This window comes from Diadema setosum, chromosome 4 (assembly GCF_964275005.1).
Source record: "Diadema setosum chromosome 4, eeDiaSeto1, whole genome shotgun sequence".
Lineage (NCBI taxonomy): Eukaryota > Metazoa > Echinodermata > Echinoidea > Diadematoida > Diadematidae > Diadema > Diadema setosum.
Window position 1 is genome coordinate 5,443,582 of NC_092688.1, and position 26,520 is coordinate 5,470,101.

General features: G+C 39.4%; 1 protein-coding gene across 1 annotated transcript; it reads left to right on the top strand.

Moving 5' to 3' along the window:
• On the top strand, positions 1-25,297 carry LOC140227424 (rab GTPase-binding effector protein 1-like). The gene is made up of 21 exons (XM_072307829.1): positions 1-64; positions 952-1,089; positions 1,638-1,811; positions 3,360-3,489; positions 5,349-5,517; positions 6,481-6,603; positions 7,787-7,885; positions 8,359-8,494; positions 9,440-9,696; positions 10,154-10,532; positions 11,106-11,230; positions 11,845-11,967; positions 13,484-13,582; positions 14,976-15,074; positions 16,614-16,652; positions 17,167-17,268; positions 20,351-20,540; positions 21,656-21,828; positions 22,575-22,685; positions 23,541-23,654; positions 24,539-25,297. Exons 1-21 carry the CDS (start codon positions 1-3, stop codon positions 24,701-24,703), a joined length of 3,009 nt encoding a protein of 1,002 aa, XP_072163930.1. The 3' UTR covers positions 24,704-25,297.
• Positions 25,298-26,520: the final 1,223 nt, after the last annotated feature.

Here is a 26,520-nt window from a genome sequence, read left to right on the forward strand (position 1 = left end):
ATGGCACAGATGGATGAAGACCCATTTACAGTGCAGGGCCGGGCCGAGCCCGACCTCAATTGCGGTACTCAACCCCACAATTTTGTCCGTTTACAGTGCTGGGCTCGGCCCGGGCTTTTAATTCAAATCATTTTAATATTTTGTCGTACATGTAGTGGCACTCTGTTTATATTTAAACAAATGCTATTATTGGGAGGGCGCCGGTCGCAATTTGGTATAGTCTGGTTTTCAGACCTTTTGCCAACCTGACTCTGCGGCGACGAAGTTGCCACTTCTGCCGAAGCCAAAGGCCTCTGCAGGACAAAATCACCTTAAACTATACTAGTGAGTATAGTACGGGCAGAGGGTCTGGAAGCCAGACTAAATTTGGTACCGTATTTGGCCCAGTTTGCGTTTACAGTGAGAAAAGGCCGGGCTCGGCCGAGACTACATAAATGTACCTCAAGAGCTTGGCCAATTGCGTGGCCGATTTTGGTACCACATTTGACCTTGTTCATGTTTACAGTGAAATGAAGGCCTTTTCACTCACTGTAAACGGGGTTAATAATTGGCTAAAGTCAGTGAAAATGAAAGGTCCCGATTTGCACTGATAGCCTTGTATACACAATCATGCATTTGTGTTATTCGTCTGTACACACAGAACTCAAATATCAATGCATTTTACTGTAACAGTGTAAGAGTGAATTCTACGCTTGGGTTGGTAAGATAAATTTTACATGCCTTTTTCAATTCTACAGGAACAAAATATAGAAAAGTATTACATCATAACACATACTAGCAAAAAATTTGCATGCTTTTATTTTTGTGCTACTTTCATGTTGCGCAAAATGCATGAGTAATTTCCACACTGCGCAAAGTTTCCACTTTTATAGTAATCTGTCTGTTCAGCTACAAATAATGTAATCTGATTGGCTCTATATCATCTATTGGTCAATCAATGTCTGTATTCAGGGGAAGTCCTGAATGTCCAGCAGAGGGTCTCAGACCTGGAGTCCACTCTCCAAGCTGTCCTACAGGAGAAGAAGCTACAGGAGGAGGACTTTGCCCAGAAGAGGGCAAAGTTCAAAGAACTCTACCTGGCGAGGGAACGTGAGTACACTGCACCCAGGCATGTGCTTTAATTGGGCTGTGCATCTCTGTAACATCGTAATTGGAAAAGCTTTGTATGGCTGGCTTTGTGCAGATCTATGCATTCTTTGTTTCTTTCCCCCTCTCTTGCTGTCTCTGATTCAAAGATTCCGTGTTGTCATTAGGGGACTTGAATTGAAGATATCATTAATGTTTCTTAAAGCAAGTCAGTGTGATAAACAAAAATAGAAATGCAGAAGATGGAGATGACAACTCTCATTGTTTATTTTCTAATATTTCCATCCTTCTAGAGATAATGTTGAAGTATGCACTAGATGGAATTGAAATGAAAAGCAAAACAATATGAGACATCTGGTTTATTTTTACTCATCATTCCTTGTATACTTGATGGAATTTAAACTGAAAAATCCCAATATGAGATATCTGGCTTGTTTTTACTCATTATTTGTTGTATGATTAGCCCAAAATTGAGTTATGTCTCCTCATGGAGGTCTTGTTTTAATTCTCCTTGTCTATTTGTTTCTTCTCTCTTTCTTCAACTATGGCAGAGGAGTTGATCAAGGAGGTGGAGAACATCCGGGAGGAGAAAAAGAGACTGACGGAGGAGCTGGCTGGCCTGAAGGCGGCTGCGGCTGTGATTGAGAGCAGCAAGGAGGATGAGATTAATGAGATCAAACAGAAATGGGCTGACGAGGTGGCCTCTCTTCAGCAGATTGTCACACGTGAGTTTGAAAGAGACTTCAATTTGTGATGGCATCCCACCGTACCAGACATCCCTGAAAGGGGATGGATTTGATCTGATTGAATTGATTTCACTTTGCAAACAAATAATTTATGATACATTCAATAATAAAGACATTAGATGATATTTCACATCAGATGAGCTAGAGTGTACATAGATGATGAAATGGGTGCAAATGATACAAAGAAGATTACCATAGAATCCCAAATCACACCAGATGCATCACAAAAGGCCTCTTGGCTTTGTCAAATTGAAGCATGTAAAGTTGGAATATTTAAAGAAGAATTCCTAACAGCCAACCAAGTGATGTAGATGGCAAAAAAAAAAAAAAAAAAAGTATTTCAAAGTCCTGTTTTAATACTGTAGAACTGCACAATGAACTTCCGAGCATTGGTGATATCCTGGGAGGATCATATGTCGTGACCCTGCATCACAAAACAAACAAAAAGTCGCCAGACAGGGATTTTTAGTTAGGGGCAGATTCTGAAAGAGCAGACTCTAAGCTTTAAAATGATGTATAACTCAATTCAAATGGGCTCTCCTAACCTATCTAAATACTGGAAAGAAAACACACACTCTGGAAAAGTGTGAACTGAGAGCAGAGGCTCTGAAGTACAGGGTCTATTCAAGCGCTTAATATTTCACCAAGCTGTGCTAGCTGTGCGAGGAAAGGGACAAAACACAGGATGTCAACCACTGGAGCAACAACAATGAAAGGATTATCAGATTAAGTTGAAATTGAGCATGTTCTATCAACACATTCTATCCATGATTACTGCCAACTTACAGCACAGTAGCATAATCCGTTTAAAAGTTATAAGACTTGAGAGTGAAGAGTGTACAAACGATTTCAAGAAAGAAAAGGGATCTGTAATACATACCTGATCATTCTTATACTCTCCCCCAAAAAGGGGTTGTAGAAAAACTGCTGAAAACACACTTTCCCATTCTTGTTATGATCCTGAACTAACGAATATTGTAGAAGAAAGATAGCTCTTTCAGAAAATATGAAAAACTCAAGATCGACTTGGTTGACCGATTTCACCTGTTTTGAGTCCTTACGTAAAATCAAGGGGTGCGACTTTTTGTTTGTTTTGTGGTGCACGGTCACATATTATACTTGAGGAAATCAAAGAATGACAGTGAGCCTAACAAAGTCTGCACAGCCTCAGGCTAAACCTAGAGTCCTGGGGTGACTGACCCTGCCATTGCTTCGCACACGCAGATTAATTTGGTACACTGACTGGCATTTACTAGATAACTTATCTTTATCATGTAATGCTGTAGTAATCATATTCTATGACTGCAGTAGTATGACATGGTCTCCATATTCAGTCTTGTATTCTATAGAGTAGAGAAAGGTGCTTACAGTGTGATCCATTGTCGATGAATCATGTGTGGAAGTACATGTGACAAAGATTCTTGCCACAGGAAATCATTCATCGTGCTTACTTTGAAATAAATGTCCGGTAGAGTTGTTAGCAGTCCAGAGTATGTGATGAGAAAGTCCAATTTGCCATAACAACAGACACGGCTGCCATCACAGCGGAGGAGACGGCCATGACATACCAGATGGAGAGGGACAAGCTGCTATCACTGAATGAACGGCTCACTCAGGAGCTGCAGGAACTCAGCCAGAATCAGACGGGAGGAGAAAGGTATGTTTCTGGTATCCTCCTCCTCCTCCTCCTCTTCCTTCTCCTCCTCTTCCTCCTTCTCTTCTTCCTCCTCCTCCTCCTCCTCCTCTACTCCTCCTCTCCCCACGCACTTAATTTCTGTCTCATTTTATTTCACAGCTGTCTCGATTGATACATTTCATTGTCATGGTGTTTTCATGTTGATTTTCTCATATCTTTTTTTGTTTACAACCCTATTACCACATGCTTTACATTGTTTTGACATACTTGAGTAATTGCAGATGGAACATGTATAGTAGTATTAGCTATGGAAGCAACTAATCAGTTATAAAAGTTACAGTTGGTGCTGTAGTAACTTTAATTACTGCAGTGAAGAATTGCATGAATCTCTAACTTGGGTCACTATGTATGCGAGCATTTTGATGATTACTACTCGTTGCAGTAACAATGGAGACTTTTAATTATGTTCAGGCATGACACCTCAGTTAAAACACTTGTCGGGGAAGAAGGAAACAAGTGGGAAAGAGACAATCATGTGTCTGCCAGAAGAGTGACCTCCCTCTAATTTTAGCTGGTCATGTGTGTTGAGTGGCTGTGAGGGGTACATGGCAGGTCACTTATTGCTTGAGGTGTTATGAGTTGAGGTGTGAAGACGGAGCCATCTAGGGGCTAACTGCATCCGGGCTATTTGTGTGGCTGTCCTCTAAACCATTATGTCTCTGTTGGTATTGAGTGTGTGGGACCCGCCTTGGCCAACTTCCCCTTGTTAAGTGCAAGCCTCATGACCGATAGTGAACCTGTAGATTAAGTGTGTCTTGCTATTATCCAACCTTTACAGCCAGGCTCTGACAGCCCCTATAGGTCATTTAGATTCTTATTTAGCTTCAAAGTCTGACCCATGTCTTCACCTTCTGAGCCCCATTACATAAAAACTCATTATGATAGCAACTCTTGCTGGAATGGCAATTGTCATGGTAATGACAAGAATCCAGCTTCCTTATTAACTGTTGCTATGGGAAGTTGTCATTCCAGCAAGAGTTGCCATTCTAGCATCTTTTATGACACAGGGCCCTGGACTCCTTGAGAAATTAGTATTAATCAATAGATAGATACATAGTACCTGTTAATCATTTGTAGTGACTACAGCAATCATCCTAGCAGTTCGTCAACCTGAAATCTAGTTGGTTTTTGTGGTGATAGGAATAACAACTTCCCGTTTGACGAAATTGTTGAATAAACAATATGGATGACACATAATTTGCATTGAATTCTTCCCTAAATTTTGTTTATGTTGCTCCTCCTGTTGTGCAGAATCTTTGGATGTTATGTGGTTCTGTTTCAAAGAGGCATTTAATGTGAATAAGATTAGGAGCAATGTCACTTTCTTGAGAGAGGAGAGTACATTTGTCAAAATATTTTTAAAAACATTTTTGTATCCTTTCTTGCATTTCTCTGTGTGATTTTAGTTTTTCATTGTTATTCCTGTTATCAATAACATTATTATTTATGATACATTGTTTTATCATTTCTATGATATTATGATTATGATTATGATGATGATGGTTATTATTATTATTATTATTATTATTATTATTATTATTATTATTATTATTATTATTATTATTATTATTATTATTGTTTAATGTTGTTATTATTATTGTTGCTGTTGTTATTGTTATTATTATTATTATTGTTATCATCATCATCATCATCATCATCATCATCATCATCATTTGAGGGATCTGGAGGGGGCAAAGAGGAGCTTTCTCTTTTCAAGGTAACATGAGAAAAAGTTGCTCAGCTGTAATGCAAAGAGATCACAGCAGCTTTCCAAATATCACCTCTGCTTTGGCAATTCCCTGTCCCCCATTTATACACAGAGGGATGACGTCATCGGGCAGCGCCAGCCTCTTGACCAGTATGACCAAGTCCTTCCGGAATCTCACCAGTGCCACCAGCCCCTCCCCCACCAGGGAAGAGAAGCCCCCGCCCCAGCACCATCCCCCACCCCGCCCTCAAAGTGACAGTCTGGAGCAGAGCATGCTGAAGGTGAGGTCACGCTTTTATGCCTTTTGCACTCCACTGCAGAGATCATTTACGAGGATGGCTGTAAGTCATCCATAGCACAATCTCAAGAGTCAGTCATAGCTGCCATGCAAGCAATGCAGCAGTCAATTTTCTAATCAAGAAATTTGCTGTTCCAGGCTCTGAGCCGTCTCAAGGAAAGCTGTTGAAAGTTGATATGACCTCAGTGTGGCAAGAAGTGTACTCATCCAGATGTCACCTTTCTACTGAAAATGCACTTAGTATCTATATCTCTATCTATCTAATATCTGTCTTCTGTCTATCTCTGTTCACTTCTCAATAAATGTACAAGTATTCACACCTAATGTGTGCAATTAATTGATCATCCTTTTTAAAGCCCATCTTACTTCCCTATGTATTTAAACCTACCCGGTATATGTATGTATACATATCTATGTATGACATATTATGAAGTATGATAATATAATATATAGTCCCTTGGGTTACAACACCTCCTATCTCATAATCATGGATTATCTGGAGAGGGAAAAAACATTTTCACAACAATTTTGTAAAATAAGTTTTGATATTAACATCAAATACCAGGTATTGCATAAACATTGTTTAGGATTTCATTGATGACTGAAATATTTTGAAACAGAAATCAGTATTTTATTTTTTTTTTTAATTGAGTTAGTTAGGAGTCTTTTTTTAGTAAATGTTGATTGAGATGATAGGATCTTGGTGCCCCAGGGAATATGATTTGAAGAAAAAAAAAGGTATAACAATAATTAGTGATGTCATGTGTCTTGATAAATTAGATTATACAGGTAGATAGATAGATAGGTAGATAGGTAGATAGATAGATAGATAGATAGATAGATAGATAGATAGATAGATAGATAGATAGATAGGAGGATGGATAGATGGATAAAAATAATCATTTTGATAACTAATTGTATATGAACCTCTTTCTTTTGACAACAGGCTCAGAAGGACACAGAGCTCCTGCGTGCAGTGGTTGTACCTCTGGAAGCGGAGATTGAGGCCCTGAAGAACAAGCTGTCAGATGCCACCAATGAGAACAGATTACTGCACTCCAGACTAAAGGTAGGCAGTCTCTCCCATCTTCTTGCTTCCCACTCATTTCTCCTAACCTGGGTACCGTTTCATAAAAGTTGTCAGTCTCTGACAATAACCATGGTAACAGTCAGTGACCAGAGCATCTCAGCCAATCAAAACCAAGGATTTCACTGAAATTGTCAGAGACTGAAACTTGTCTGCACTGACTAAATTGATGAAACACCCCCCTGCTTGGTCTTTGGCAGAGACTTGGGTCAAGATCCTATTTTGTGATTTTCTGTTTCTCGTAGGTATTGTTACCAGGAGGTATTCTTTGAGTGCATTTATCAACTCACTTCTGGCTTGGAATTAAGGTTTCCAAACAATTTACAGGGAGATTTTGGCAAGTTGATAAAAACAAAGCTGTTTTGTTAATTGGGTTTAAAACACTTTTCTGAAACATGGAAAAAAAGTCTGATTGCATACACGTTTCAGCCAGAAACGCATTTCTGTGGATATGATAAACACAAACTCCTAAGTCATTCTGAAATGCATTTATAGCTTGGACATGCCCAAGCCAACCACTACCAACTACATATCTCTGCTCCTCAGGTCAAACTGCGCAATGGATCGGCGCAGTGACAAGGCCTCCCTCTTGACTCAAGATAGAAATGATAAATGCAACATGAGAAATGCAATCTGAAAGGCATTTGCAAATGCGTTTTGATAGTGGATATTGAAACGTGTTTCAAACATGGGAAAGATGATAAATGCAGCCTCGGATTGCCTTTTTGGGTTGTGTGTGATTATGAATCAGTGACAGGTTTGGGGAAAAAAAACCACACATCTGCTGTTTGAATCATAGTGCCCATATGTGTAGATCTCTCATCCAAGTGATTTACAAAACAATAATAGGCTTAGTGACAACCATTGTGCTAAGCATTTCAAAGGCCACAAGTTGTAATCGTGATGTATCATACTTGATCAAAAGCAAAATCAATCCTTGCATAGTGACATAACAAGAACACACACTTCAAGGGTCCTAGCGGTGAAACTGAAAGTCAGGGAGTGCAAATTACTCCACTGGCACTGAATTCTGCCTTGGAGTATACTGGAGCCATACTTGATATTTAGGTCCCTATATTCATGCCACGTTGCAATGTACACATACAAATTAATGATCCATCAGCTATAATTTTCTTCTCTCTCACTCTTATGTTTTCGGCACCAGAAAGCAACAGGTGGCAAAGACATCAGCGATGCAATACCTGTGTCAGAGAGCTACCAGAGCGAGGTGACCAAAGATGATATCGTCGCACTCAATGACAAGGTGAAAAGGACTGGAGTGGGAGTCTAGCGCTTCGTATTCATTGTGATGACTGAGAATTGAGAATGACAGCATGACGGCCAATATTCTCTTGTATGGGGAAAGGAGGAGGGTAGTTTTCAATTCATCTGTTTTCAAATGTTGTTTGAATTGCATATTAAGTACTAAATATGATTAGCTTCAGACTGGGTCATAAAATTGAAGAAGATCAAACACATTTCATTATTTTTTTTTTTTTTCACAATTTGAGCTTCATTTGGCTTTAAATAAGCAACCTAGCTCACTTTGGGTTAGATTAGTTTAGCTTACTTTAGTTTAGCAGTTTTATGAAGTTGAGTTTTGTTTTGTTTACTCTACTTTTGTTTAGTTTAGTTTAATGGAGTTTCTCCTCTCTTCTTTTGTTATTGCTCTTCATCTCTTTCCTGTCTCACATACTGTATCTCATTTGATCCTTCTCTTATATTTCCTTTGTGTAGATCAAAGACATGAACAAGGTGTTGGAGATAGAGAAGGCAGCGAGGGTGGACCTTGAGCTCTATGTAGCTGTGTTGGACAAACAGAAGAAGGTCATGCAGGATGAAGGAGATCAGATGAGGGATCAGCTCAAGGATGGTGAGAGACTCGGGGGGGGGGGGGGGGGGGGGGCATTTCCCGAAGCATTTTGTCTGACAAACTGGTTGGACAAATTTGCTGTCAGCCAATCACATGCAAGGATTTCAGTAGCTTGGAACAGTTTGTCAGAAAAATACCCGACCAAAACGCTTCATGAAATGCCCCCCTGAACAGATATCAGTGTCATTTACACAGACAAAGTAGCAGTGTGTCAATCCTGATCAAAAGACCCAGACTTTTTGTGCCTTTCCAGATAGACAGAAATATTCCATTAATTGCCAGTCGTGATAATAAAGCGACCAAACTGCGCATGCCTGAAGTCTATCACTGTAGTGACCCTTGCCCTTGTGTTGGTGCACTGTTGTGGAGAGTGTTTTGAATGACGAGATAAAAATCTCAAGATTTTGCTACAGCATTTACAAACTTGCAGTGGTGTGAATTATCACACTATTTTTGCAAATTTTTGCTATAATTCCAAATAATTGCAAGATTTCGTGGGATTTGGATCAAGATGCAGATTGTGCTTTTTAGTGAAGATTTTATGTCCACACAGGCAAAAATGTGGAGATTTTGATGGGGATGCAAATTTTGAGATTAGTATCCAGTTTTGTTAATTAGTATCACTGTGAATCCAGTTTTTATCCAAATTCCTTGAGGAATGCACTCCTCCATTTCAAGTGACAAAAATGATAATTGATCGCTGATAAGCCAGGGAGTTGAGGATTCATCAGTTGGTCATCTATATGTGATCTTTGTATGCTCTTGCTTTCAGGCAAAGGCCAATCATAGTCCTAATCTTACTATTGTGAAAGACACTGTCATCATTGAAGCCATATCATAATATGATTTGTTTATGTTCACAATTGTAGTGAAAGTTACCGATACTTACATCTTCTTTTCCTCCGTCTTCTTTCTCTCCTGCTGCATTCTCCTCCCTTCCTGCAGTGTGCAAGATCCTTGAGCAAGAGAAGCAGGCCCACTCCCAGCTCCAGCAGACCTGGCAGATGGCCAACGACCAGTTCCTTGAGTCCCAGCGGCTCCAGATGATGGACATGAGGCGCATGGAGAGCGTGCTGACTGAGGAGCAGCAGAGGCAGATCCAGGAGATCATGAAGAAGGACCGCGAGAGGGAGCAGCAGGAGGAGAAGGTGCGGGCGCTGCAGGAGAAGCGGGAGAGCATGGAGAAGAGGCACTCCAAGGAGGTGGGTTGCTGGTTCCTGGTTGGATGATGACTTGGTTGGATGCTTTGCTGGATGATACCCCTTTGGGTGCACCAACCATGATTGACTGCCACAGGGACTAATAGTTATCGTTAACGTCTTACATTCTTATGACGAGCAGAATGTTTATTTATGATGCACTTACTTTGAATATAACGGAAATTTTTCTGAAAATTGCCAAGTATGAAATGTTAGATACATCTCCACTCCTGTCTTTCTTTATGTTCTGATGACCTGTGTAATGCTCTCTTCAGAAAACTCTTTGAACTGACGTAGTGGCACATGATAGGTTTATAGTATGAGAAACAATGGATGACTGAGTCCTATGTATGGATGTGAATGTGGAGGTAAAGTGTTGCATTAATATTTGTGCGAGTATGTTTTCACTCATGGAGCTGTCGGTGTGATAGATTGTCTTTGTTTTTGTCATCACATGTAGCAAGAAGTGGCTGAGTTGACGTCTCCCGAGTCCGGTGTTTCAAATGCGTCTTCCTCCTACCTCAGCCGGGATGACATTGAGGACAGCGACGATGCCCTCCTCGTTCCGACATCGGTGGACACACCCATCAGCTCCACCCCTTCCAGGAACCGCATCACCTCTGCTGACTTTGCAGGGCCCAACGTGGACCCCGAGGAGCTCCTGCAGTTTGACACAGTGGATGCTGGGCAAGGGGCAGGGTCGGGTATCGGGAGGGGCCTGTCAGAGATTGGGGCCCAGAGCGGGCCGGACAGTTCAGGGATGCTAGGCGTGAGCTATGACACCGTGTCATTGTCATCGGCCATAAGCTTGACGGAAGCACAGGAGAGAGCAATGTCTGGTATGTGTCATGGCAAATTATGGAACGCTGTCACAATCAAATGTAAATGTTGTATCTTTGATGCAATACCTAGATGTTGTCCCAAAGGATTCATTATACTCTAAAATAAGAAGAGCAAAAATTGCAGAAAACCAGTTGTCCTAAAGAACCAGTGTGTTGACAAGGTGTCTTTGTCTTTTCCCCTTTGGAGCCACAAAGTGGTGCTAATTTGGAAACTTCGATCATGCATTACCAATATAGCACTACATGAGAAACATGCATTGCTGATAGTTGATGCAAGAGATTGATATTCTGCTTACACCTATTGAAGAAAAGTAAAGAAAAGAAAAGCACACAGGGAAAGAAATTATTGGCATACCAATCCTTTTATTGGTAGGGTTTTGATATCTTTCTTTTGTAAGATATATTAAAGTTGCTCATATACAATTGAGATATCTTGTGGTTGTCATCACACAAGATCACAGAATATGTCCTGGCATAAGAGCCTAAATTCTTGACAATTGTTACTGTTTTTTTACTGATGGGCATCAAACTGTTCATAAAGATTTTGTTCTGACCTCCTACCCTGTACAGGAACACCTGAATCAGAAGAGATGAAGAGTGTCCTTGCCAGCGCCCGGTCAAAGACTGACCTTCATTCACTCCTGGCTGGAAAGAGGATTGTCAGTGACACGGAGTGGACAAAGCTTCAGGACGAGGTGTGTCTTTCAGTCAGTGTGGTTCCCTTCTAGATCATAGACCTATTTTAGCATCCAACAGTGAATTTCTCAGTAAAGCGGCGCGGGGTTCTTGAGAGTTCATTCTGCCTCTCCTGTGAACAACCACATCAACAATCTACTTGTTTTGTTATTCAATGTATTTGAGAATAAACACATCTAAAGCACCTTGCAGAGTTCACTTGTCTGAGCATATCTTGTGCGGAGAGATACAGACCAGTAAACAAAGATACTGGTAGATCTTCAATATAGATAATCTGCACATCTCAAGAGCTGCTAAAGACAGTGATTACGACATCTGCAGAGAACAGAACTGGGCAAAGTGGCATAACACACAGGCACATAAGCGAGGACATGTTTATAATTTAACCATTATAGTGATATTCCAACACCTCATTTCTTCCCCTCTAAAACATGGAGGACTTCGCCCTTTGCTATAGCCTTCGAGAACTTCTCCAACCACCACCAACCACTCACACCCTCTCAAAATATGATAATGATAATAGAAAGTGACTGAAAAAAAAATTAGAATGATTCCTAGAAGTGTGTAAGGTTAATGATAATGACTTTTTGTCTCCTTTTCTCCTGCTTTCCAGATCCGGTTTGCCCGTGAGAAGCTGGGCCGGCCTTGTGACATGTGCACAAACTATGAGCAGCAGCTGCAGGGAGTTCAGACAAAGTACCTGGAGGCCACAGAGTCTACCAAGAGTCTCAGACTGGTAGGCCATGATGGACCTTGCTACTGTCACTCTGTCATATTTTGTTGTTGTTGTTGTTGTTGTTGTTGTTGTTGTTGTTGTTGTTGTTGTTGTTGTTGTTGTTGTTTTGTTTTGTTTTTATGTAGAGGCGTAGCACCAGTCATAAAATGGTGATAAGGATCCTTATCAAACGATTCAATGACTAGTCTTCTATTTTGGTGAAAGGCCAAATTTATGTTTTGCAGAACAGTGGTATGTATTGACTGATACTAACAACCACTTTACATCCTATGTTTCAAACTATTCCAAAGTTACTATCAGATGAATCATTCAAAGACCCCATTTACAGTTCGGGGCTGGGCCGAGCCGCGGCCGAGCCCAGCCTCAATTGCGGGGCCGAGCCCTGCAATTTTGTCCGTTTACACTGCCGGGCTCAGCCGCGCTTTTAATTCAAACCTTTCATTATTTTGTCGTAGTGGGGCTCTGCTTGTAAACAAACGCAATTTGGTATAATCTGGTTTTCAGACCCTTTGCCAACTGGATTCCGTGGCGACGAAGTCGCCGTTCGAGCAAAGACCTTTGCTGAAGGAAAAATCCTTTGCAGGACAAAACCACCTTAAACTATACTAGTTTTCGACGTTGAGGAGGTTAATATCCCGAATAGCGAAATAGTACGGGCAGAGGGTCTGGAAGCCAGACTGAAATTGGCCACGCATTTGGCCCAGTTTGCGTTTACACTGAGAAAAGGCCGAGACCACCTCTAGAGCGTGGCCAAATGTGTGGCCAATTTTGGCCCCGCATTTGGCCTTTTGCGCGTTTACACTGAAATAAAGGAGGGCTCGGCCACGGCCGAGCTGCGGCCCAGCCCTGCACTGTAAACGGGGTCTTACCAACACCCTGTGTGATGTGCATTATTTGCATACTACTGCATGCTAACTGGACTAAAATGTGTCAAACAGGAATGAGTAGATAGAATAGCTAAGTACAAGGCCTTCAGGGACCAGAAAAAAAATGAAGAAGAAGAAATATATGATTTCCATTCATTAATAAAACCAGCATATTTGGAGGAAATGGTGAGTAGTCATGATTCTTTTTTGCTGTTGCTTTTGATAAAGAAAAGGGTTTTACAATTGTGTGGAAGAGATGAGTGATTATGAATTGAAACTTATCATGGACAGAGGAAAAATGAATTATTACAAGGTGAGATGGCTGGCCAATTTTTGGTTATGAAAGTGATAATGTATGTATGCATGAATATCCATCATCCCACATTTTGCACACATGCATTTACTATCTCTTTTTCCTGGGTGTATAGTGAAAGTAATGAAGGGTGTATTTGTAAAGTGCCGTATCCACCTTCTGTAAGTGCTCATGGTGCAGTGTAATGGTACTGTATATTACATAGTTGAATTACAAAGCCAATATAACATCAACAAGTGCAGGACATCACGTAACAAAGCAAATATGAATTAAAATATAACCATTGTCTAACCATATCTAATCATACCTGATCATGTGATAATTTGTTCTCCTGCAGCAACTGGAGCAGGAGATTGACAATGTGCTGAGGGAGCAGAAGATGCGGTCAGAGTTGGAGGAGAGCCTGAAAAATGCTGCTGAAGATGCACAGACTCAGGTTAGACATATAATAATAATTATTATAATAATAATGATAATAGTAATGATAATAATAGTAATAATAAAAATAATAATAATAATAATAATAACAACAATACTACTACTACTACTACTACTAATAATAATGATAATAATAATAATAATAATAATAATAATAATGACAATGACAATGATAATAATAATAATGATAATAAGTAATTTCTTATATAGCACTATATCTAATTACAAACTACTCAGAGTGCTTGCTGCTTTCTCCAGGATAATATTAAAGAAAATAGAAAAAAAGAAAAGGTAAAAAAAAAATACAATACAATACTGTGCAATACCGTACAACACAATACAATACAATACATCAGACATCAGTCCTGGGGGGCATTTCATGAAGGAACTTGTCGGATAAAATATCTGACAAGTCAATTATATCCGACAAGTTTTGAGAAATTCTTTGGTCTGATTGGCTGATTTCTCTGAACTTGTCGGATATAATTGACTTGTCAGACATTTTATCTGACAAGTTCCTTCATGAAATGCCCCCTGGTATCTTCTCAACTCGGTATCACCTCTTAGAAAACTTCTATTGTCTCAGTCACAGGTGTGGGGTCCCAGCTCAAAGATTTTGCCTCAATGGACAGATGTCTTTTGTGAGAACATGCCACATTCCCACCAAACCTTTTCCAATTTTGAAGTTAGGAATATCCAGACGACCAGATATATTTTCCTCTGTGCTGTAGCCAAAAGTTCAACATCATATTCTACAACAATCTGTGATGTATGAAGTTTGGATGCCACCACATCTATCCTTACACAGAAAGTCATGCCATCCTCATTCTTTGTACATCAAGGTGGAGTCTGAACCCAGGGTGCCTCTATGGAGTAGAAAGTTTGCAGTCCATGCTGTATGTGTGTTACAGCAGTGAATCCAAGACCATTGTTACAAATATTGAGACTTACTTTTCAAAATGATAGAAAGATACAAAGTAGGCCATTGTCTGTCTTAATGGTGAATATTCTCTGTGTGTATCATTGTTGTGTTATATATTTTCTGCCATTGTATGCCAATCTATTTGTCAAGTTTTTATTTTCTTTCACTGATTTCTTTTCTGTTAGAGTGCTGTATTAATGAACATATTATTATCATCATTATTATTTGAATACGTCAGATGAGATTTCCTTGATGTGTTGATGGTTTCCACATAAGGAATGATTACTTTGGAATATTGGAGACTTGAGAATGCATCATACTCATTAAGACATGTTACATCCTTGAAGTATTCACTTCATCAAGCTCTATCATAATATGAGAATTGATGGTAATGTATAGTGATATGTATACTTGGTTGTGCTAGAACAGAATCTACATAACTAGAGCATGCCAAATTTATTTTCTCCAGATCACCACACTGACCACCAAGAATTCAGAATCGGAGCAGCTCCTGTCCACACTACGGCAGCAGTATTTGAAATCACAGAGTGAAATACATTCCCAAATGGTAAATTCATCTTTTCCACACACTTTTTCCTCTGTTTTTTTGTCCCCGCCGAACGAGTTCGAGCAGGGGACTATGAAACGGGCTCCGTACGTGTGTGTGTCCGTCCGTGTGTCCGTCCGTGTGTGCGTCCGTGTGTGATCAAAATGTTCAAAATGCTACTCCTTCGCCATTTCTAACCCGATTTCGATTCTGTTTGCTTTATATGATAGCACTACATGGGAGCTTTGAAACTTCTATACAGAATTTCAATTGTGACCTTTGACCTTGACCTTGACCTATATTGTACATTTTGCTTCAAAATGCTACTCCTTCACCATTTCTAACCCGATTTTGATTCCGTTTGCTTTATATGATGGCACTAGGTGAGGGCTTCAAAACTTCTACACAGAATTTTGACCTTTGACTTCTTTGACCTTTGACCTTGATTTTTGACCTATATTGTACATTTTGCTACAAAATGCTACTCCTTCGCCATTTGTAACCCGATTTCAATTCCGTGTGCTTTAAGTGATGGCACTAGGTGAGGGCTTCAAAACTGCTACACAGAATTTTGACCTTTGACTTCTTTGACCTTTGACCTTGATTTCTTACCTATATTGTACATTGCCTACAAAATGCTACTCCTTCGCCATTTCTAACCCGATTTTGATTCCGTTTGCTTTATGTGATGGCACTAGGTGAGGGCTTCAAAACTTCTACGCAGAATTTTGACCTTTGACTTCTTTGACCTTTGACCTTGATTTTTGACCTATATTGTACATTTTGCTACAAAATGCTACTCCTTTGCCATTTGTAACCCGATTTCAATTCCGTTTGCTTTAAGTGATGGCACTAGGTGAGGGCTTCAAAACTTCTACACAGAATTTTGACCTTTGACTTCTTTGACCTTTGACCTTGATTTTTTTACCTATATTGTACATTGGCTACAAAATGCTACTCCTTCGCCATTTCTAACCCGATTTCGATTCCGTTTGCTTTATGTGATGGCACTAGGTGAGGGCTTCAAAACTTCTACATAGAATTTTGACCTTTGACTTCTTTGACCTTTGACCTTCATCTTTTTACCTATATTGTACATTTTGCTACTAAATGCTACTTCCGGCGGGGACATATATTACGCACCGCGTAATTTCTACTTTTCCTTTTTTTTTTTTTAATGGTAATTATTACATGAGCATCCTCTGAAATGTCTTCTTTATCTTAGCAAGTTGTAATTTCAAAAGTAATATGCAGAAATGAATGATAATGTGGAATATAGTACATGTTGAATCTTATTTTATATAAACGACTAATAAAACTTCCTAATGATAGTTACAAACTTTGTGTGTTGGTGAAACTAGACAATTTTTATTGCCTAGTAGGCATGAATGAGGTATAGAGTCAGTACATTCAAATGTTTTTCTTCTCTACCAATATCGTTTTTGTACTCAATTAACACATATGGCTGCTTTGGGTTAGTGTAGTACATGTATCATGAGGCTTATGTTTTTGTGAGTGATATTTCAGCCTTCTTTTTCTGTGTTCTTTCTCTCTTTGTAGCAAATTCTATTTGAATCAAGAGAACAGCTTTATCAGGAGGTGAGTAGAGTTGTGGCAACTGTGAGGATTGAGATATTGAATAATAAATACTCATGTTGAAAGAAACTGTGCAAATACATCTAACTAATGATTGATTACATAATTCTACCATAATCTTAATCACATGGATGAGCAACATACATGTTAAGTACACAAATTTCCAAAAATGTATCAAAAGGCTGCATGTCCTGAAAAGGATTTACTAAGTATTGCAACTTGTGTTTTCTTTGTAATTCTACAAAAAATTATGGGGTAATGGAGTTGATTTTCTTCTTGGAACTATTTAGAAAGATCAGCAGTGTGATCTTGCTTTTGAATCTCACCTTTCATCGCATCTTTGAATATATTTTAAACAGATTTATGGTGCCATACGAATGCTGTGAATCATTGATAATCTGGGGTCGTAGAGTGAAATTACTTCTCTCGCCAGTGAGTTTGCACTGCATGGAATGATGAGATGCACAATGATCTAGAAGCTTTCATTTGTATTTTCTTCTTTATCTCCTCCGTGAAGGTTACAAAACTGCAGAAGGAGAATGACAGTTTGAGTGCCAAGAGATCCCTCCATCAGTCCATCCAGAGTTCTGAACCATTTGTCTTGCCCACAGCGCTAGAGGTAAATACATCCGCCATGGAAATGAATGAAACACAAAGTCTCCTCTTACAGATATTTCCACCAGTGCACCAGAACGAAACCAGGGCAGGGCAGAGCAAGTTGGCTCAATCATAGGTGATAGTGGGAGACAAAATAACTCGTGTTAAAATCATGGTAGAATCTCGGTTTTCATCTGTGCTGTGTTTTTATGCCTCCGCCACGAAGTGGTGCCGGAGGCATTATGTTTTCGGGTTGTCCATCCGTCCGTCCGTCCGTCCGTCCTTCCTTCCGTCCGTCCGTAATGAATTTTGTGGACAAGGTAACTATCGAAACCTGTTGAGGTATCCTAATGAAACTTGGCATGTATGTGTATTAGGGGGTGAAGTTGTGCCTATCAACTTTTGGATGCACATGATCAAGGTCAAAGGTCAAAAGGTCAAGGTCAAATACATAAAATTTCACTATTTCCACCATATCTATTGAATTCCTGAAGATATTTTCTTGAAATTTAGTGTATACATGTATTACCCAATTAAAATTCTCTGGTGAAAGTTTGGGTCATGAGGTCAAAGGTCAAAGGTCAAAAGGTCAGGGTCAAATACATAAAATTTTACTATTTCCACCATATCTATTGAATGCCTGAAGATATTTTCTTGAAACTTAGTGTATACATGTATTACCCAATTAAGATTCTCTGGTGAAAGTTTGGGTCATGAGGTCAAAGGTCAAAAGGTCAAGTAAAAATATTAAAACTTCTTTTTTTTCTCCGTACCTTGGAAAATTGTTCAAGGTATCTTCATGGAACATAGTATATACATGTACTGACTGTAAGTGATTATCTAGAGAATGTAGGGTTCATGGGGTCAAAGGTCAGGGATCAAAGGTCAAGTGCAAGACTTCAAAATTTTACTATTACCCTCATATTTATGCAATGCCAGCAGGGTTATTTTTTTACAATTGGTGTATGCGTGTGTAACCTAATAGAAATTCTCTGGAAAGTTTTTTTTTCTCTTTTTGCCTCAAAGGTCAAAAGGTCAAAGATCAAGTGAAAGTGCTGAACTAACTTTTTCCTCCATATCTCGGAAGTGGCCCAAGTTACCTTGAAACTTAGTACATATTATGCATGTTCTACCTGAAAGTAATTATCTTATGAATTTTAGGGTCAAGGGCCAGATGAAAATGGTAACAATTTACTATTCAATTCAGAAATTGCACTTTTTCTCCACACCTGTACCTTGAAAATTACTCAATGCCTAAATGTATGAATGGGTCAAAGTCAAGTTAAAGTCCTTAAATCCCTAGATACATGCTCTCCTATTCATCCAATTAAACCTACGTCAAGGAAGGTGAACATTCAACACATTTGTGACAAACTTGTCATTCCAATATTTTGCCAATTTTGTGAAAATGTAATCACACAGTGTCCACATGTACTATCTAGACCTATTGGGAAAATCATGCATTATGGCGGAGGCATACCAGTCGCCAAAGCGACATTTCTAGTTATATAATGTTAGGGATGCTTGTTTGTGGCCTGTGGTCGAAAATGACACTGTCCTTTGATAATGTCAGAGAGCAATTACTGGTACAAGCTTTATTGAAAAGAGTGCATAATGCTTTAGTTGGATAAATTTCTGTGAACCAGTTGTGTGTGTGTTTTTATACCCCCGCCAAACGAAGTTTGAAGGGGGTATATAGGAATCAGCGGACGGTCGGGCGGTCGGGCGGTCGGTCGGGCGGGCGGTTGGTCCGTTGCAAATCTTGCGTCGCGAACTACTTCCTCAGTTTTCAACCGATTCCCATAAAACTTGGCACAGATGTGTGCCTTGGGTTGTAGATGTGCAAGACGTATTTTTTGACAGTACCCAAAAGTATGTTGCCATGGTAACGGCATATTATGGGCAAAAATGGGTACAAATCTTGCGTCGCGAACTCCTCCCACAGTTTTTGATCAATTTTTATGAAATTAGGTACAGATGTTCATCTGAATATGTTAATGTGCAAGACACATATTTCCGCAGTGGCAAAAAGTGCGTTGCCATGGTAACGGCATGTTATTTGTAAAATATAGGGCAAAATGCTTCATGGCAAAACTGCTTCATCAGTGTTCTTCCAATTCTCATGGAATTCATATTGAATGTTTGTCTTAGGATATACAACTGTAGGTCAGCATGACACATTTCTTGACAGTGACAAAAAGTATGTTGCCGTGGTAACAGCTCACATATTATGAGCCAAAATGATGGAAAATTTTTTGCCCAATTTCCATGAAACTTGGTACAGATGTGTGCCTTTGGTTGTAGATGTGCAAGACGCATTTTTTGACAGTACCCGAAAGTACGTTGCCATGGTAACGGCATATTAATGGCAGAAGATCAAGGAAAGATCTTGCGGATTTAACTACTTCCTCAGTTTTTTGACCAAAGCTTATGAAATGTGGCACACACCTTGATCTTGGTGGGAAGATGTGGAAGACATATTTTTCGGACGTGTCGGAAGCTGCGTTGCCATGGTAACGGCATATAAATGGCAGAAGATCAAGGAAAGATCTTGCGGATTGAACTACTTCCTCTGTATTCGACTGAAGCACATGAAATGTGGCACACACATTGGTCTTGGTGGGAAGATGTGCAAGACATATTTTTTGGACGTGTCGGAAGCTGCGTTGCCATGGTAACGGCATATTAATGGCGGAAGATCAAGGAGAGATCTTGCGGATTGAACTACTTCCTCTGTATTCGACTGAAGCTCATGAAATGTGGCACACACAATAGTCTTGGTGGGAAGATGTGCAAGACATATTTTTCGGACGTGTCGGAAGCTGCGTTGCCATGGTAACGGCATTTAAATGGCAGAAGATCAAGGAAAGATCATTCCTTGGGTAAGACTGTCGTCACGGGGCGGGGGTATTAATCACCTGAAGTGATATTTCTAGTTTTCCCTGTAAATGTTTGGGAGCATTACCACCCACTGTCCTGAACCCCATCCTATCCCCTCCCCCTCTCACACGCACATATGATATTTCAGCAGTGATGTCTTCAATAGTAATACTGTGCATGCTGGATAATGATGTTTGGACACGTTCACACCCACTGGTTTGCAGGAGCTTGAGAGGCTGTGCCTGAAGTACCGCGAGGACATCATTACTGTACGTGTGAACGCAGACCACACAGAGAGCTCCCTGAGGAGTGAGCTGAGCTTCACTCGGGAGCAGCTGGAGTCAGAGCAGCATCAGCGCATGACGATGGAGGATACCTACCAGACTGAGCTGGATGACTACAAGGAGGAGCTGTGTAAGAAGAGAGAGATAGATAGATAGATTGATGGATAGATGGATAGATAGATAGATAGATAGATAGATTGATGGATTGATAGATAGATAGATAGATTGATTGATGGATTGATGGATAGATAGATAGATAGATAGATAGACAGATAGACAGATAGCATATAGATAGAGTAATAGATTGATCGATAGATAGATACTGTAAAAGTGATTTCTTTCGCGGTGGTTTTATTTTCGCGCTTTTCGCGCTTTGAGGTTGAACAGTGAATTTAACATCATGCGTAAATATTTTGAACTCGTCGCTTGTTACAACGCTATCATTACCGACCGCGAATTTAAACACACGTGAAAAAGTCGGCACCGATGGAAACCGCGAAAGTTTCTGTACGCGAAAGAAACCACTTTTACAGTATATAGATAGATGGATAGATAGATAGATTTATAAATAGATATTTAAGATAGATTTATAATAGATAGATTTATAAATAGATATTTAAGATAATATGTATAGATAGATATATAGAAAAGATAGATGGATTAAATAGATATATATATATATATATATATATAGATAGATAGATAGATAGATTTATAAATAGATATTTAAGATAATATGTATAGATAGATATATAGAAAAGATAGATGGATTAAATAGATATATATATATAGAAAGATAGATAGATAGATAGAGAATATAGATGGATAGATACAAACAGTATATAGATATGATGGGAGGATATTACAGTTACAATAACGGTTAGATGGATGGATTTCAGCTGATAAATGGGTAGATCGATGGATAGATAGGATTTCTTTTTTTTTGATGCACCAATGAACAGATTGATGGACTGATTGTTTGGCAAATTGATAGATGGATGGACGGATATACAATGTATGAGGATAGATGCCAAAATCTTGCATGTTACCAGTACCTGAGGCTGATGTAAAGCATGTAATGGCTATTTTAACTTGGAGATAACTTATAGTAAAATAATCACATATTGAAAATAACAGTGATGAATAATGAAATGACTGTTGACTCATCTTGTTCAGAAAAGGGCTCAATACCATGATTGCATGAACACCAGTGAAGATAACCATGCTGTATTCTGTTGTTGCCAGTGATGCTGCGTAGCTTGCGGGAGGAACATGAGAAGGAGAAGAAGGCAAGGGCTGAGGCAGAGGACAGCTTGAAGGAACTCCAGGAGTCCAAAAAGACGCTACAAAGCAAGTCTAAAGAGATCATCACAGCCCTCAAGGACCAGGTGGAGGATCTGGGCGTAGCAAAGGTGAGAGTTCTTCTTCTTATGGTTTAGTCTGCCTCCTTCAATCTTGAAGATTCTTGCAAACTTTGGGTGTGTGTGTGCATGTGTGAACCACAGTGGTTGAAGTGCATTGTGCAGAATACATTTGCAGTGCGAGTAAATGCAGTCCAGGGACTCGTCCACTGCCTTCCATTAGTGGATGGCGGAAGGCCTTCAGGGATGGTGAGGTTACTAGTACAGTGTTCAGTGGGAGGATGGTTCGTGTTCTTTCTAGTGTTCTGGGGAAGGAAGACATTCTGTGGTGCTCTGATCTGGAGCATAGTATGACATATCCTTGTGCATGGAGAGTTCATGTAGGTGCGGCAACTGGAGTAATGTAGGGACTGGGTTAGGAAGTTTTTACAGTGATTGCATAATCCCAGCCATCTTGAGTCTAAGTATGACAAAAATGCACAAACTGTACTTATGATTTTTGTGTTTTTTTAATTGTTTTCCCTTGTTTAGTTTTTTTTTTTTTTTTTTTAGATTTTTAAAAAAAAGTGACCGTGTTATTCTGGTTTCCGAGCATACTTGCTTGATGTGGCATTCAGAGATTTTTTTAATTGTTTGTTTCTTTTTTTTCCATCATTCATGGTGAGGATAAGGGAAGGTAATAGTGATTTGGTTACCATAAGCTGTGTTTGCTTGCGTCATAGCGAAACGCTATGATTGAGATGTGTAATTAATGCTATTGAGGATGTGTGTGCCTGATTGCCCCTCTTGACACCTAGCTCAAGCTCGAGACAGACCTACAAGAGCAGAAGAGCAAGGTGCAGAACTTACAGGCAGACCTGGTCAACTCGGAGGCCGTTCAGATGGATTTTGTCAAGTTATCTCAGTCACTACAGGTGAGTCAACTACAAAATGATGCAATGAAGAAGGTCTGTGCTCCCTCGGTGAGCACTGATACATCATACATTTTATACTGCAGTTTATTTACAAATCTTTACTACGTTTCTTTTCATGAAATAATCAGTAGAAGATTCATTTACACTGTACATTGTAACACTTTGAGTTTAGAATTTTTGCAACGTTTCATAATTGTTATTTGTTACGAGGTAAATATTATAAGTACATTTTTAACACAAATGGATTTTATGATAATACAGACACTGACATCATTGGATTATGTGATTTACATGTATGATAGTATCCAATTTCACTGTGTCTGTAAAGTATAAAGAAACTTGAAATCTACAACTTTCAGCGTTTATAGGGAAGTCATGGTGCAGTCAAAAGTTAGTTTGTAAAGAAAGAGTAAAACGTAATATTAAGCACAGCAGTATGAAATTGTGTAAAGTTTTACTAGTTTTGGGGAATCAGTTCCAAACAGTTGATACGAATATGTGAAAGAAAAGGAAATTTGATTTTCATAAGGTTTTTTTTTTGTACTTGATCAGTAGAAAAATTGTCAGTAGAAGACATCATTAACCTATCATTTGCATATTCATATTGACTGTTGAAGAACTGTGTTTTGAAAATTAGCGAAACTTCACTATTTCATAAATTCCCTAATGTTCATTTGATTTTGACTTACTTTTAGTTGGTCCCAAATTCCCTTTATAAAAAATGAAAAAGTTTGATGAAGCTCTCTCAATGTACCTTACTGTTTGTTTAACTGTACTGTTGACTCAGCTGATATAAGGAGAGGAGTCTCCCTTACAACAATGATTATGACAATGATGAATGATATTTTTTCCAAGGTCCAACTTGAGATGATCAGGCAAAAGGACAATGAAGTGAGATGGCAACACGAAGACGATGTGGACAAGTGCAATAAATGTCGGACAGCCTTTGGGGCTAGCAAGAAGAAAAAGGTGTGATGCCTTTCTCTGATTACTTTATACACAATATAGCAAGTCTAATTTTTTGCGAATCGAGATTTCCCAACAATTTCGCGAGTGGTTAGATTTGTGAACATAGAGTACAATAATAAACTGAGAAATGTGTGCATGCATGTCACATTTATGTCAAGATCAGAGGCAATAATTTTGCGTGTTGTGCAATTTGCAAATAGCACCCAACTCACCAATTTCTCAAAAATAAAAACCTCACAAAATGTATGGCATAAACAGCAGTCTATGGGCCATTTAGCCGTACTATGCCATGTCTGTCTTCAGCGGCCTCAAAGGGATTGCTATGTTTTCCTATATAGTTAGCATTTATTCATAATAGTTTTTGCCTAATGAGGACAGATTGTTATGAATAGGTGAGCCATGGTGTTAGGCTGTACTACTCATGAACTTTAACTGTGAGGCAGAACAGAGATAAGGGTGAGGAACTTCAGCATTAGACTGGATATGCAACTGTAGGGAAATTGCTATGTTTATCGTTGACTACAATGAAGGAGACCAAAAATGGCAGAATGCAATGGTCCCCAGATTAGTTTGAGCTGCAGTAGTAATACAGGGGAACCTCTAAATAACAAGGATATAAAAACCATGACAATTAGATTCCTTCATCAAGTTTCTCACTCTATCAGTGTACAAAAATAAACACATATAAAGAATGGAACGGCGAAATCATCTTGTGACGTGGGTATTTTGTTACATCCAACCTCTTTTTAGCGAAATTCCACTGTACAAGTCTCCATGAAGACTGGTAGAATTTCTGTCTCTGTGCTGCATATTACTATGTCATGTGTGAGCACAGCATAATTGCCAATATGCATCTCTTTGTCTCTGAAAAACACTTCCCACAGCACCACTGCAAGCACTGCGGCAAGATCTTCTGCCCAGACTGCCTCGGCAAGGCGGTGGAGAGCGGGCCCAGGAGGCGGAAGATGCCGGTCTGCGATGTCTGCCACACTCTCCTCGTCAACGAGTCGGCGCCCTACTTCAGCAAAGAGGCTCCGGACAACACGTAGCAGTGGAGGCGCCCTCGTGGGCAGGCAGGCAGGCCAGCTCTAGACAGACATTAGTAGCATTAGCCTCTAGTTTGCCATTCGGGCAGAGATCTTTTTTTTTTTTTTTTTGAAAGTGTTTGTACATATGTAGTCCCATGCACTTTCATATAGAGACGGTGCATATCCAGCACAATACAGTGTTAGCAACTTACAGATGATAAAAGAAAAAGGACTTTAAGGAGGTTGTATCCATCTGTGATGGGCATGTCTTACACAACATACATTGTCAGTTTAGAACCAGAAGGGGGTAAATGCCAAAGTACACAATTCTCTGTTTTGAGTAGAGAGATTTACTTCTTGTATGTGTGTTTGTGTTGGCTCACACATTTTGTGACCCTCAGGTGCCCAAATGAAAATAGTGTGCACCAGATGAGCTTAGATACACCATCAGCCTGTGTGTCTGCATGTTGACACCCTTCTAAATAGAATTGAAAGTGGTTGAAAGCAGTCAGCATCCTAGACAGGGTTTATAGCTTGGGAGTTTCCATGAGAACCACTCAAAATGAATATGTATTACAATGTAGAGGAAAAATGGAATTGGAAAGAGTGATAGTAAACAACTCAGAATCCTAGAAGAGTAAGTTTGTGCCTCTCTGGTTGTCAAGTGAGGATTATTCACAGAGTGAATGATGACATGTGTCCAACATGTTGTCTAGACAAGGGAAGACCTGTTCCTGTCAAATGGTGCATGATGTAGCCTGTATGAAACGCCTAGCAGGAGATGCATCAGATCAAGCTGGATGTTGTCCTTGGCACCAGTGAGGTGGGGGTGATTTCGTTTCTTTAAGTTTCTTAATAACACTTTACACTGATTTGCTCTGTCTTCTCCTGTTCTTACATCCGATCCATGGTCACATGTTTTATTTCTGTGAGTATGGCCTTGTTCTATATCTTACTGTCATGTTGTGGTATTACTATGCACTGTAAAACGACCAGTAATCATGTGGTGTGCTAAAAAATTATTGCTAATCTAGCGCAAGACACTTCATGTTTTTCTGACTCACTCTCCCTCCCTGTTTCCTCTACCCTCTCTCCTGGTTTTCTCCTTCCTCTCTCTCTCTCTCTCTATCTATCTATCTATCTGTCTATCTTTTTATCTTTCTTTCTTTCTATCTATCTATCTATCTATCTTTTTTATCTATCTATCTATCTATCTATCTGTCTATCTTTTTATCTATCTTTCTTTCTATCTATCTATCTTTCTATGTATCTATCTATCTTTCTATCTATCTGTCTTTCTTTTTATCTATCTTTCTTTCTATCTATCTATCTATCTATCTATCTATCTATCTATCTATCTATCTATATCTGTATATATCTCTCTCTCACTCTCTCTCTCTTACAATCAGCTAGAGAGTTTGAATCTTAGAGCTCCTCCCAGCATTGATTCATCCCTCTGGGCTGTTTAGCCAGCAGGCTTGGCAAGATATCATTCATAAATTATTTCCAGGAAATCCAAGCATTGGATTATATTGCATGTCTTTTATGCAGGGATACACCAACAATTGTTCTGAACTTGCAAAGTATAATACTTCAGACAGTCAGAAGTTTGTGTTCCCGCAAGTTGTTGATGCAAGTGGTCACGTTTTCTCACTTTAATGGGATGGGTGTCGAAATCAGGAAGTCATTTACCTGCCCTAATTTCACTGGCTATGGTCTGTGTGACAGGATGCTGTCATTGTCTGTCAGGGATAGACCAGGGACATCTAATTTAAACATTTCTATGTAATTTTTCAGCCACAAGGTGACACTAATGAGGCCTAGTGATTGAAGAACTT

Excerpts from the sequence above, each read along its gene's own strand:
- LOC140227424 (XM_072307829.1), top strand. The coding sequence starts at position 1 with ATGGCACAGATGGATGAAGACCCATTTACAGTGCAGGGCCGGGCCGAG. Across the intron at positions 16,653-17,166 it reads GAGAACAGCTTTATCAGGAG|GTTACAAAACTGCAGAAGGA; the intron begins GTGAGTAGAGTT and ends TCCTCCGTGAAG. Across the intron at positions 23,655-24,538 it reads GGGCTAGCAAGAAGAAAAAG|CACCACTGCAAGCACTGCGG; the intron begins GTGTGATGCCTT and ends CACTTCCCACAG.